Source organism: Salvelinus alpinus, chromosome 13 (genome assembly GCF_045679555.1).
Source record: "Salvelinus alpinus chromosome 13, SLU_Salpinus.1, whole genome shotgun sequence".
In the NCBI taxonomy this organism is placed as follows: domain Eukaryota; kingdom Metazoa; phylum Chordata; class Actinopteri; order Salmoniformes; family Salmonidae; genus Salvelinus; species Salvelinus alpinus.
Genome location: NC_092098.1, coordinates 41,295,699 through 41,310,248, shown reverse-complemented (window position 1 = coordinate 41,310,248; position 14,550 = coordinate 41,295,699). Strand labels below are relative to the sequence as shown.

Below are 14,550 nucleotides of genomic sequence, written 5' to 3'. Positions count from 1 at the left end.
AACAAAAATAACATTTATTGTGTAACTGGGAGTCTCGTGAGTGCAAACATCCGAAGATTATCAAAGGTAAGCGATTAATTTTATTGCTTTTTTGACTTTCGTGACCAAGCTAACCAAGCTAATATAAGGCTAACTGTTCTAGCATTGATTGATACACTCACAAAAGCTTAGATTGCTTTCGTTGCAAAGCATATTTTCAAAATCTGACATGATAGGTGGATTAACAACAAGCTAAGCTGTGTTTTGGTATATTTCACTTGTGATTGCATGATTATAAATATTTTTAGTAATATTTTTGAATCTGATACGTTTGGGAATTTTCTTCTGCCTTTCAGGACCGGAACGAGGCTGTAGTTTTCTGAACATAACGCGCAACCCAAATGGCGTTTTTTTGTTATAAAAGTAATATTTATCGAACAAAAAGAACATTTATTGTGTAACTGGGAGTCTCGTGAGTGCAAACATCCGAAGATTATCAAAGGTAAGCGATTAATTTTATTGCTTTTTTGACTTTCATGACCAAGCTAACCAAGCTAATATAAGGCTAACTGTTCTAGCATTGATTGATACACTCACAAAAACTTGGAATTCTTTCTCTGTAAAGCATATTTTCAAAATCTGACACGATAGGTGGATTAACAACAAGCTAAGCTGTGTTTTGGTATATTTCACTTGTGATTGCATTTTAGTAATATTTTGCGCCCTGCAATTCAGCGGTTGTTTAGGAAAATTATCCCGTAAAAGGGATCCATAGCTCAGAGAAGTTAAGATGTCTACCATTGTTCCTGTACCCAAGAAAGCCAAGGTAATCAAACTAAATGACTATCGCCCCATAGCACTCACTTCTTTCACCATGAAGTGCTTTGAGAGGCTAGTTAAGGACCATATCACCTCCACCTTAAATGACACCCTAGACCCACTTAAATTTGCATAGCATCCCAATAGATCCACAGACGATGCAATCGCCATCGCACTGCACACTACCCTATCCCATCTGGAAAGGAGGAATACCTATGTAAGAATGCTGTTTATTGACTACACCTCAGCCTTCAACATCCTACTATCCTCTCAGCTCATCATTAAGCGTGGGGCCCTGAGACTGAACCCCGCCCTGTGCAACTGTGTCTGGGACTATCTGACGGGCTGCACCCAGGTGGTGAAGGTAGGAAACAACACCTCCACTATGCTGATCCTCAACATAGGGTCCCATAAGGGTGTGTGCTCCACCCCCTCCTGTACTTCCTGTTCACCCATGACTGTGTGGCCACACTTGCCTCCAACTCAATCATCAAGTTTGCAGACGACACAACAGTAATAGGCCTGATTACCAACAATGATAAGACAGCTTACAGGGAGGAGGAAAATAACTTCTCCCTCAATGTCAACAAAACGAAGGAACTGATCGTGGACAGCAGAGGTAGCACACCTACATCCACATCGACGGGGCCGCAGTGGAGAAGGTGACAAGCTTAAAGTTCCTCGGCGTACATATTACTGATAATCTGAAATGGTCCACCCACACAGACAGTGCGGTGAAGAAGGCGCAACAGCAGCTCTTCAACCTTAGAAGGCTGAAGAAATTTGGCTTGGCCCCTAAGACTCTCACAAGCTACTACATGTGCACCATTGAGAGAATCCTGTCGGGTTGTATCACCGCCTGGTACGGCAACTGCACCACCCGCAACCGCAGGGCTCTCCAGAGGGTGGTGCGGTCTGCCCAACGAATCACCGGGGACACACTGCCTGCCCTCCAGGACACCTACAGCATCCAATGTCACAGGAAGGACAAAAAGATCATCAAGGACATCAACCACCTGAGCCACCGCCTGTTCACCCCGCTATCATCCAGAAGGCGAGGTCATTACAGGTTCATCAAAGCTGGGCCCGAGAGACTGAAAAACAGCTTCTATCTCAAGGCCATCAGACTGTTAAATAGCCATCACTAGCTGGCCTCCACCCAGTATCCTGCCCTGAACATAGTCACTGAATGTAGTCACATAGTCACTGTCACTAGCTGGCTACACCACCCAGTTACTCAAACCTGCACCTAAGAGGCTGCTGCCCTAGGCTGCTGCCCTATGGAATAACTGGTCAAGTAAATAAAGGAACACTGGTCACGTTAATAATGTTGACATACTGTTTTACTAATTTCACATGTATATACTGTATTCTAGTCGATGCCATCCTATTCAACTATTGCTGTATATATACTATTCTATCCTATGTATTCAATTCTGCTAAATATTCTATCCACATACTGTCCATAATGTCTATAATGTCTACACATCCCATCACATATATACAGCACCTGTCAAAAGTTTGGACACACCTACTCATTCAAGGGTTTTTCTTAATTTTTTACTACTTTCCACATTGTAGAATAATAGTGAAGACATCACAACTGTGAAATAACATATATGAATCGTGTAGTAACCAAAAAAGTGTTAAACAAATCAAAACATTTTTTGTTGTTGAGATTCTTCAAAGTAGCTAACCTTTGCCTTGATGTCAGCTTTGCACACTCTTGTCATTCTCTCAAACAGATTCATGAGGTAGTCTCCTGGAATGCATTTCAATTAACAGGTGTGCCTTGTTAAAAGTTAATTGTTGGAATTTCTTTCCTTCTTAATGCATTTGAGCCAATCAGTTGTGTTGTGACAAGGTGGGGGTGGTATACAGAAGATAGCCCTATTTGGTAAAATATCAAGTCCATATTATGGAAAAAACAGCTCAAATAAGCAAAGAGTAACGACAGACCATCATTACTTTAAGACATGCATGTCAGTCAATCCAGAAACTTTAAAGAACTTTGAATGTCTTTTCAAGTGCAGTCGCAAAAACCATCAAGTGCTCTGATGAAACTGGGTCTCATTTGGACCGCCACAGGAAAGGAAGACGCAGAGTTACCTCTGCTGCAGAGGAGAAGTTTATTAGAGTTACCAGCCTCAGAAATTGCAGCCAAATAAATGCTTCCCAGAGTTCAAGTAACAGACACATCTCAACATCCACTGTTCAGAGGAGACTGTGTGAATCAGGCCTTCATGGTTGAATTGCTGCGAAGAAACCACTACTAAAGGACACCAATAATAAGAAGAGACTTGCTTGAGCCAATAAACACGAGCAATGGACATTAGACCGGTGGAAATCTGTCCATTGGTCTGATGAGTCCAAATTTGAGATTTTTGGTTCCAACCACCTTGTCTTTGTATGACGCAGAGTAAGTGAATGGATGATCTCCGTATGTGTGGTTCCCATCGTGAAGCATGGAGGAGGTGTGATGGTGTGTGGGTGCTTTACTGATGACACTGTCTGTGATTTATTTAGAATTCAAGGCAAACTTAACCAGCATGGCTACCACAGCATTCTGCAGCGATACGCCAACCCATCTGGTTTGCGTTTAGTGGGGCTATCATTTGTTTTTCAACAGGACAATGACCCCAAATACACCGGCAGGCTGTGTAAGGGCTATTTGACCAAGAATAAGAGTGATGGAGTGCTGCATCAGATGACCTGGCCTCCACAATTTGTTTATTTTTTATTTCACCTTTATTTAACCAGGTAGGCCATTTGAGAACAAGTTCTCATTTACAACTGCGACCTGGTCAAGATAAAGCAAAGCAGTGCGACAAAAAACAACACAGAGTTACACGTGGGATAAAAAAACTACAGTCAATAACAAAATAGAAAAATCTATATACAGTGTGCAAATGGCTTAAGGAGGTAAGACAATAAATAAGCCATAGTAGCGGAGTAATTACAATTGAGCAAATTAACACTGGAGTTATAGATGTGCAGATGATGATGTGCAAGTAGAAATACTGGTGTGCAAAATAGCAACAAAAAAAGTTAATAAAAACCATTAAGGATGAGGTAGGTAGTTGGATGGGCTATTTACAGATGGGCTATGTACAGCTGCAGCGATCATTGAGCTGCTCAGATAGCTGATGCTTAAAGTTAGTTAGGGAGATATAAGTCTCCAACTTCAGCGATTTTTGTAATTCGTTCCACTCATTGGCAGCAGAGAACTGGAAGGAAAGGCGACCAGAGGAGGAATTGGCTTTGGGGGTGACCAGTGAAATATACCTGCTGGAGCGTGTGCTACGGGTGGGTGCTGCTATGGTGACCAGTGAGCTGAGATAAGGCAGAGCTTTACCTAGCAAAGACTTATAGATGACCTGGAGCCAGTGGGTCTGGAGACGAATATGTAGCGAGGGCCAGCCGACGAGAGCTTACAGGTTGCGGTGGTGGGTGGTATATGGGGCTTTGGTGACAAAACGGATGGCACTGTGATAGACTGCATCCAGTTTGCTGAGTAGAGTGTTGGAGGCTATTATGTAAATGACATCGCCGAGGTCGAAGATCGGTAGGATAGTCAGTTTTACGAGGGTATGTTTGGCAGTCACCCGACCTTAACCAATTGAGATGGTTTGGGAAGAGTTGGACAGACGAGTGAAGGAAAAGCAGCCAACAAAAGCTCAGCAAATGTGGGAACTCCTTCAAGACTGTTGGAAAAGCATTCCTCATGAAGCTGGTTGAGAGAATGCCAGGAGGGTGCAAAGCTGTCAGCCAAGGCAAAGGGTGGCTACTTGAAGAATCTCAAATATAAAATATATTTACATTTGTTTAACAGTTTTTTGGTTACTACATAATTCCATATGTGTTATTTCATAGTTTTGATTTCCTCACTATTATTCTACAATGTAGAAAATAGAACAAATTAAGAAAAAGCCATGAATAAGTAGGTGTGTCCAAACTTTTGACTGGTACTGTGTATATATATTATATATATATATATATACACTGCTCAAAAAAATAAAGGGAACACTTAAACAACACAATGTAACTCCAAGTCAATCACACTTCTGTGAAATCAAATTGTCCACTTAGGAAGCAACACTGATTGACAATAAATTTCACATGCTGTTGTGCAAATGGAATAGACAACAGGTGGAAATTATAGGCAATTAGCAAGACACCCCCAATAAAGGAGTGGTTCTGCAGGTGGTGACCACAGACCACTTCTCGTTTTGGTCACTTTTGAATGCTGGCGGTGCTTTCACTCTAGTGGTAGCATGAGACGGAGTCTACAACCCACACAAGTGGCTCAGGTAGTGCAGCTCATCCAGGATGGCACATCAATGCGAGCTGTGGCAAGAAGGTTTGCTGTGTCTGTCAGCGTAGTGTCCAGAGCATGGAGGAGCTACCAGGAGACAGGCCAGTACATCAGGAGACGTGGAGGAGGCCGTAGGAGGGCAACAACCCAGCAGCAGGACCGCTACCTCCGCCTTTGTGCAAGGAGGAGCACTACCAGAGCCCTGCAAAATGACCTTCAGCAGGCCACAAATGTGCATGTGTCTGCTCAGAAACAGACTCCATGAGGGTGGTATGAGGGCCCGACGTCCACAGGTGGGGGTTGTGCTTACAGCCCAACATCGTGCAGGACGTTTTGCATTTGCCAGAGAACACCAAGATTGGCAAATTCGCCACTGGCGCCCTGTGCTATTCACAGATGAAAGCAGGTTCACACTGAGCACACTGAGCACATGTGACAGACGTGACAGAGTCTGGAGACGCCGTGGAGAACGTTCTGCTGCCTGCAACATCCTCCAGCATGACCGGTTTGGCGGTGGGTCAGTCATGGTGTGGGGTGGCATTTCTTTGTGGGGCCGCACAGCCCTCCATGTGCTCGCCAGAGGTAGCCTGACTGCCATTAGGTACCGAGATGAGATCCTCAGACCCCTTGTGAGACCATATGCTGACACATGCACATTTGTGGCCTGCTGGAGGTCATTTTGCAGGGCTCTGGCAGTGCTCCTCCTTGCACAAAGGCAGAGGTAGCGGTCCTGCTGCTGGGTTGTTGCCCTCCTACGGCCTCCTCCACGTCTCCTGATGTACTGGCCTGTCTCCTGGTAGCGCCTCCATGCTCTGGACACTATGCTGACAGACACAGCAAACCTTCTTGCCACAGCTCTCATTGATGTGCCATCCTGGATGAGCTGCACTACCTGAGCCACTTGTGTGGGTTGTAGACTCCGTCTCATGCTACCACTAGAGTGAAAGCACCGCCAGCATTCAAAAGTGACCAAAACATCAGCCAGGAAGCATAGGAACTGAGAAGTGGTCTGTGGTCACCACCTGCAGAACCACTCCTTTATTGGGGGTGTCTTGCTAATTGCCTATAATTTCCACCTTTTGTTTATTCCATTTGCACAACAGCATGTGAAATTTATTGTCAATCAGTGTTGCTTCCTAAGTGGACAGTTTGATTTCACAGAAGTGTGATTGACTTGGAGTTACATTGTGTTGTTTAAGTGTTCCCTTTATTTTTTTGAGCAGTGTATATATATGTAATGTTCATTTTGCCTCCAGGTGTCCAGAATTTGTTCATTCCAATCAGATTAGATGGGTGCATCCCAATAATATATAATTTATCCTGAAGTGTGCACTTGTTCACTACTTCCCACAAATCTGAAAGCATTGCATTGCTGGAGATATGGGCTAGTGAAAGTTTCGACTATTTTTTTTTTCAAATCAGTGAAGGGAAGTGAACAAGTGCACACTTTGGGAGCAAGGAGAGATAATTGGGGGACATAGCCAATCATTTCTCATGTTTGGATTGAAGCGATTGCCTCCACTTTAGACATGAACTTTTCCATCAATTCAGAAACTCTAACGTGGTTCCGGATGCCTAATGGAATTTAGAATGAATTAAGAAGCACTCTACCTGCTTTTGAAGTTCCTCCTCAATCCCTTTGAAATTCAATCACTCGTCCATTCTGTAATCTGCATATTTCTACTTTCAGTTATATATAATGAAAATTAAGTGTTATAAGTGGGAGAGTGGTCTGTCTATAATAGGGAAAACAAAATATACACGACGACAGATTTGCAGGTACTCCCTTCTACTCTACCTTGACTTGCTCATGGGTATCTTAATAGGCAGCCTTGTTTCATGCAACTCCTACTGGTTATTTTCACAACACTCCAGTACTGTAGATCTAGAAGAGATTCTCCTTAGAATAGATGTGGATTGTGACTGAAATAAGATTTCTTACATATGAGCAGAACATCAATAAGCCATTCTGTGTGGAAAAAGAAGAAGAAACAGAATAGGAGTACTAACTGAATAGAATACATGTTCCTACTAGAACTAGAATACGGTGTACATTTTAAGACATTCCTGATGCTGTATCACTGCCCCATGTATGCCTGACTCTGTGCCCACTTTAATGTGCAAGAGAAGAAACAGAATAGGAGTACTAACTGAATAGAATATATGTTTTTCCTTGAACTGTAGTGCAGTGTACGGTGCACATTTTAGGACATCCCTACTAATGCTGTATCACTGCCTCGTGTATGCCTGGCTCTATGCCCACCTTAATGTGCTGGAACTCCTTCTCTTCCTCTTGTAGGACTTCCAGCTGCTTCAGCACAGATTCCTGTGCCTGGAAGTCCCCACGCTCAATCTGAGACACCAAGGGGGCAGACATGTCACTGAATGGCTGTTTGATATTCATGTACTATCAGGGGTGTAGTGGAGGGTAAACGCATGCAAACACTGTTTTTATTTGGTTAATAGCATTTACGTGCCTATTTACATTAAATAAGCATGGCTGTCTGTTTTCAGGGTTAACCCACTTTTCTTTTTTAATGCTACATCCCTCAGTAAAATGCCATGTCTAAATTAGATCTTTGGGTTACTGTGTTTGCAGTAAGTCTGTTAGATAGATGTACTGTAGAATGGAAAATGTTCTTCAATGAACTGTTGATTAGAACATTTTCAATCAATTCAGATGTACTATCGATGGACTCGTAAATTACATGCAGAGAGGAGAGATGAGTAGCGTTCAACTCACCATCATCTGCTTGATTGCTGTGTGCTCCTCTGTTTCCCGCGCTACGTTGTGATCCTTGTGAACAATCTCCACCCGGATGTCGTTTTTTGCCAAACCCACTCCTTTGAGATCTGTAGAGAGACAGGGAAACTGATTGGCACCACTGACAGAAGTCCTCTGGCACCGCATCATACCACATCCGAGCGGCTTTAAAAGCTGTGGCCCCTTAGATCTCTTGATGGGAGCTTGGAGAGTCCCTTAGCTCCACAGCCAGACCACAGACAGCATCAGCATCATAACATGTTCTTTGGTGGACTGAAACTATTCTACACTCCCACAGCAGTCACAGCTCATTACAAAACTGGGTCCTGCTTTATTTGAAGTGCATCTTATGTAGGCTTCATAAGCACTGCATAAATGGGTCACAAATCATCTATAACCATATTTCATGCGCTATAAAATATTAATAAATAGGAACAAATACATTGATGGGTATGTCACCCAGTTAAGCCACATTATGAATCTTTATAGAACATGATATAGGCTTAAAAATGAGCAACCCTTCAGTGCTAGGGCTATGTGTGCCAAAGAATACATTGAATACATGCATAATGCTTAACTCCTAACCATAAATCCTCATGTGTGTAAATATTAACCGCCGGCAGTTGACACAGGGTATGCCAGACGCATGTATGAATGATTCGATTATAAGGTGTCATGTGCTGCTTATTTATGTGTTATGGACATTATATAGAGCACTGTATACTTGAGTGTCATTGAAATTGGTGATAACTTTCATATACAATCATATCCTTATGTTGGCAGGATCCTTATTCCTAAACAGACAGCAGTGACTGCTGTCATTCATGGACATTATACACATTAATATTTCTGTAGCACTTATGCATGGCACTAGTAAAATACACTTTATCGACAGCCTATGATATGGTAAGATCATATACAAGGGTTACTTACTCTCTGTTTTAATTTTGCCTGCCAGGTCTCTCTGGCGAGAGGAGATGGATACGGGTAAGGAGGACATGACGAGGTGAACGTCTTCTGTGGTAAACAACAACAGCAACAACAAGGTTAACAGCAGTCTACATTGACCGTATATATGAGCGCTGTATCACTACACTCAACCAGCGGCGGTCAGTGCCATTTAAGATGGGGGAGGACCAATTTTGGGTTTTAATGTGCATGGCCTGATTTCTATTACAGCATATTAGACGACTGTCATTCCTATTCCATTCACACAGTTCAATGTAATAGCGATAGTTTTAGGCTACTACATGATTGTCACGATTTTGGAAATGAGCGGACCAAGGCGCAGCGTGAATTGAGTTCCACATCTTTAATTACAAAGTGAAACTAGAAACAAAATAACAAAACTTACAAAGACCGTGACGACGTAGTGCTCAAACACACTAACACAAACAATATCCCACAAATGCAGGTGGGGAAAAAGCCTACCTAAATATGATCCCCAATCAGAGGCAACGATTACCAGCTGCCTCTAATTGGGAAAAACACAAACCACCAACCTAGAAATCTATAAACTAGATAACCCCCCCAGTCACACTCTCACCTAAACACCATAGAGAACCGAGGGCTCTCTATGGTTAGGGCATGACAGTATCCCCCCCAAAGGTAAGGACTCCGGCTGCAAAACCTGAAACCAAATGAGGAGGGTGGGGGGGTGACTAGTGTCGGTGGCGGCTCCGGTGCGGGTCTTTGCCCCCGCCCAGACCACGGGTCCGGCCATGGAGCCGGGTAGAGGAAGGCTCCGGCCATGGAGCTGAGTTGGCCGCCGTGCCTGGACTGGGCATCGGTGCAGAGGAAGGCTCCGGCCATGGAGCGGGACTGGACGCCGTGCCTGGACTGGGCACCGGCGCAGAGGAAGGCTCCGGCCTTGGAGCGGGACTGGACGCCGTGCCTGGACTTGGCACCGGCGCAGAGGAAGGCTCCTGCAATGGAGTGGGACTGGACGCCGTGCCTGGACTGGACATCGGCGCAGAGGAAGATTCCCGCCCTGGAACAGGACTGTACGCCTTGCCTGGAAGTTCCGGACCGTTGACCGTCGCTGGAGGTTCCGGACCGTTGACCGTCGCTGGAGGTTCCGGACCGTTGACCGTCGCTGGAGGTTCCGGACCGATGACCGTCGCAGGAGGTTCCGGACCGTTGACCGTCGCGGGAGGATCCGGACCGTGGACCGTCGCCGGGAGGTTCCGGACCGTGAAACATCGCCGGGAGGTCTGGACTAGGAACCGTCGCCGGAAGCTCTGGACTGGGAGCCGTCGCCGGAAACTCTGGACTGGGAACCGTGGCCGGAGGCTCTGGACTGTGAACCGTCTCCGGAAGCTCTGGACTGTGAACCGTCTCCGGAAGCTCTGGACTGTGAACCGTCGCCGGAAGCTCTGGACTGGGGAAAGTCGCCGGAAGCTCTGGACTGTGAACCGTCACCGGAAGCTCTGGACTGTGAACCGTCACCGGAAGCTCTGGACTGGGGACCGTTGCCGGAAGCTCTGGGCTGGGGACCGTCGCCGGAAGCTCTGGACTGTGAATGCGCACTGGAGGCCGAGTGCGTGGAGCCGGTACAGGTGGCACCGGACTGGTGACACACACTTCAGGGCGAATGCGAGGAGGAGGCACAGGACGTACCAGACTGGGGAGGCGCACTGGAGGCCTGATGCTTGGGGCCGGTACAGGTTGCACCGGACTGGTGATACGCACTTCAGGGAGAGTGCGGGGAGCGGGCACAGGACGTACCGGACTGGGGAGGCGCACTGGAGGCCTGATGCGTGGATCCGGCACAGGTGGCACCGGACTGGTGACACGCACTTCAGGGCGAGTGCGAGGAGGAGGCACAGGACGTACCGGACTGGGGAGGCGCACTGGAGGCCTGATGCATGAAACCGGTGCAGATGGCACCGGACTGGTGTCACGCTCTTCAGCACGCCTGTATGGCAGCATTCTCATCGCTACCACCTCTCTCCGGAATCTTTCATCAAATTCCTCCTCCGACTCCCAAACAGGCTCTGGCACTCTCCGCTGCTCGACCGCCAGCTCCATGTGCCCCCCCCCCCCCCAAACAAATCTTGGGGTTTTCATTTTCACGATTACCAGCTGCCTCTAATTGGGAACCACACAAACCACCAACATAGAAATCTATAAACTAGATAACCCCCCCAGTCACGCTCTGACAATGATCCTCAACTGTTCCCTATACTCATCATAAGGTTGCTACAACCTAGTCTATGAATGAAAGTTTACAACGTAGGTGCACACAGGTCGAGAGAAACATTTGAGGTGACAGACAGTGACACATGGACATTATATTATTATTGCCTGCATCTAGCTAATATAGGGCGTAATCATTAGTCCAACAGTTGCAAACGAGAGTTTCTATTGGACAAATTCAGGTGTGTTTATCCCCGTTTTGTTCTGTTTAAGAAATCTTTTCAAAATAATTGGTGGAATGAATATACCCCCTGTAAATACAGTTCACTTTCATAACAAGCACGTTGTACTCCTTCTCACATCTATGCCCTCTCACCATCTATGCCCTCTCCTCCTCTCTCCTCTGCCCCTTGTCGCTTGTGGATTTCAATGCACTGTATGTGACCAAGCGAAAAACCTTTCCAAGCCAAACAATTTCATAACTGCTACACACATCCTACATTGTTGTCACCATATTAGCTAAAGTAACGTCATAGTCAACATAGCTAATAGAACTAACACGTTAGTAAACCTGCTACAATCATGCAGTAACATTACAGTGTACAGGCAGTAAGCAGTTTAGCACTTACACTGGCGGGCCCCGGTGGACATAAATTAGTAAAACCAAAAGCTTACCCTAACTTGGAAGAGTTCCAGTTTTGTTTTGGATAGTCATAGCCAGCTTGCTAACATAGCATCCCTCTGTTTTAGAAGGGTGTTTGAGTAGGCTAAACTAGCTTGCTGCATTTACTATTTAAGTAAGGGAAACAAAAAGTGAAAAAAAATGAAGAAATCTCTCTCTATCTCTCTCTCTCTCTCTTGGTTTTCCTTCATTTTGGAAGAAATTAATTTGTTCAAAACTGTTCACCTATTGTCTCTCTCTCTCTTTGAGTCAACTACTCACAACAATTTATGCACTGCAGTGCTAGTTAGCTGTATTTTATTCTTTCAGTACTAGATCCTTTGATTGGGTGGACAACATGTCAGTTCGTAATGCAAGAGCTCTGATAGGTTGGAGGACATCCTCCTGAAGTTGTCATAATTAACGTGTAAGTCTATGGTAGGGGGTGAGAACCATGAGCAATCTAGATTTTGTATTGAAGTCAGTGTACCCAGAGGAGGATGGAAGCTAGCTGTTCTCCGGCTACACCATGGTGCTACCCTACACAGTGATGTTGAGGCTACTGTAGACCTTCATTGCAAAGTAGAATGTTTCAATCAAATATTTGGTGACGTGATTACATTTAGTATAGTTGTATCTAAAAAAGATAACTTTTTAAATGTTTTACATTTTACAACTTTTTCTGAAAATCACTGAGGAGTATGGTCCTCCCCTTCCTCCTCTGAGGAGCCTTCACGGCACTCCACTGTGTAGGGTGTGTTTTATATCAGATAAGGATATTGCTTTAAAGGAGAAGTTTGCCTTTTTACAACCACATCTCCATTTGTGATGTAAATGGCATGTTATAGAAGGGTACACACACCTTTTTTGTGATTTCACTTTTTTTTTTTTTTTTACAGTACTGTACCCCAAACAGCAAATCACCTTCTCATCCTTGTTGTGTAGTATGGGGGCCCTGAAAAAACACGAACAAATGCTCCAAAAACACCCAAATACGTTATTTTAGAAATGGCTAAGCTCTCAGTATAGTGAGGCAGGTCTTTCGATGTTCTACACATGAAATTGTGTCATTACAAACTTTATCCGCAATGTTATATTCCCTTTTAAACCAAAATAAAGAAAAAAAGCGTCTTAATAGGGCGTTGTGCCACCACGAGCCGCCAGAACAGCTTCAATGCGTCTTTGGCAGAGTGTCTGGAACTTCATGTGTGGAAGAACCGCATGCTTTCAATGTACTTTATATCCTTATGTACTCAAGTGTTTCCTTTATTTTAGCAGTTATTTATAGATTGGACAGAGAGGTATAGCCCGAGCTGCTACAAAATGGAATATAACGCTGCGGATAAAGTTTGGAATGACACAATTTCATGTGTACAACATCTAAAGACCTGCATCACTATAATGAGAGCTCTTTTAAATTACGTATTTGGGTGTTTTAGGAGCCATGTTTTTTCCGGCCGCAATACTACACAATGTGGATGAGGAAGTGATTTGCTGTTTGGGGTAAGTTTCTCAGAAACGTGAAATCACAAAATGGTGACTGGACCCTTCTATAACTTGCCATTGACACAAAAAATTGAGATTTGGTTGTAAAAAAATCTAATTCTCCTTTAAGGCACTAGCTCCCATCTAATGGGACATTTATACAATTGGGTGACAGACAGTGTCAAGCAAGAAATATTATGTTAGAGTCTAGCTGCAGATAACTCTCAGCTTTTTCGGTCCTAAAATGGGCATGTTGGGCAATACATAGTATATATGATTTAAAGAGAGGAATGAATATACAAGTACCATAGTTTCAGGTTTAGATTGTTGTCCCATAAAATGTGTCCTCTCAAAGGATTTGACATATGTTCTTACAGTGATGAGTTGATATCCTAAAACCATTACGCTTAACATTCCAATGCAAATCATTCTAAGCACTACAGAGCATTTTGATCTGCACAGATTGTACATGAAAAAACAACACCATTTGATTGTGTCTATTGAACGCTTTGGCTGTACCAGAAAGGATAGGTTTTAAAATGCACTTACTCCTCTGGAAGCGGGCACAGCAGAAGGCACCCAATGTGCCCATGAGGACAATGAGGGCGAGGAACGCTCCCACAGCCACTCCTATGATGACAGCCAATCGGAGGGACTCTGAGAAGACATGGAAAAAAGACATTGGCCATTGGCCATATTAGGAGTTCTGATGAGACTGAGGCTGTCCTGATATAGGCACCGTACAGAGGTGGTTTCGTCATGCAGTTGGACTCGGGTAGGCCTACATCATGTGATATACACCAAGGCTAACGCTTACTGTATGTTGAACTGTGTCCTTGCTAATGCAAAGGTGAACACGACTGGTGAATGGCAAATAGTGAAAACCTTTTACAGTACCATTTACAGCACTGACAATCTTGACACCCATTATTTACATTTACTTCAAATGGCTGAGAGGTTTACAGCTTTGTAACAAATGGTGTCCTAAATGTTGTGAATAGGTTCATAGGCTGTAGGGGTTGATTTTTTAAACTGAGCTGTCTCAAAGATGAGTGTATAACCCTGTGGCTAGTGAATATCTAGTTAATTAATTCAAGAGCATGGTTGACTTTAGTAAGATCTTTCATTTAAATTCATTGTTACAGAATTGGCATTTCGACGATCCCTTTGAAAACAGATAGTTTGGAGCTTTGGAAGGGAGAAACCTAATAGATAAAAGGAGGAAATGAATGAAAAAAATAATCTCAGGTCAAATACATATTTCAAAGAAATCATATGTTAAGCTGTAACCAATTGAGGCGTTGTAAATTAGATTACAAATTGGAGTTCTGAATACATCTAAATACCATTACAGGATTTCACAGATTGAAATTGTTGACATTTACCCAA

The 14,550-nt window shown here is 44.1% G+C and overlaps 1 protein-coding gene across 2 annotated transcripts in view; it reads right to left on the bottom strand.

Moving 5' to 3' along the window:
• kirrel3a (kirre like nephrin family adhesion molecule 3a) overlaps positions 1–14,550 on the bottom strand; it is a 275,377-nt gene that overhangs the window by 14,611 nt on the left and 246,216 nt on the right. For both annotated transcript variants that reach the window (XM_071339326.1, XM_071339327.1), the window contains exons 12-15: positions 13,711–13,818; positions 8,811–8,894; positions 7,857–7,966; positions 7,377–7,466 (exon numbers count right to left, since the gene is read on the bottom strand). In XM_071339326.1, coding sequence (XP_071195427.1) covers positions 7,377–7,466; positions 7,857–7,966; positions 8,811–8,894; positions 13,711–13,818 — 392 coding nt within the window. The remainder of the gene's footprint in view (positions 1–7,376; positions 7,467–7,856; positions 7,967–8,810; positions 8,895–13,710; positions 13,819–14,550) is intronic.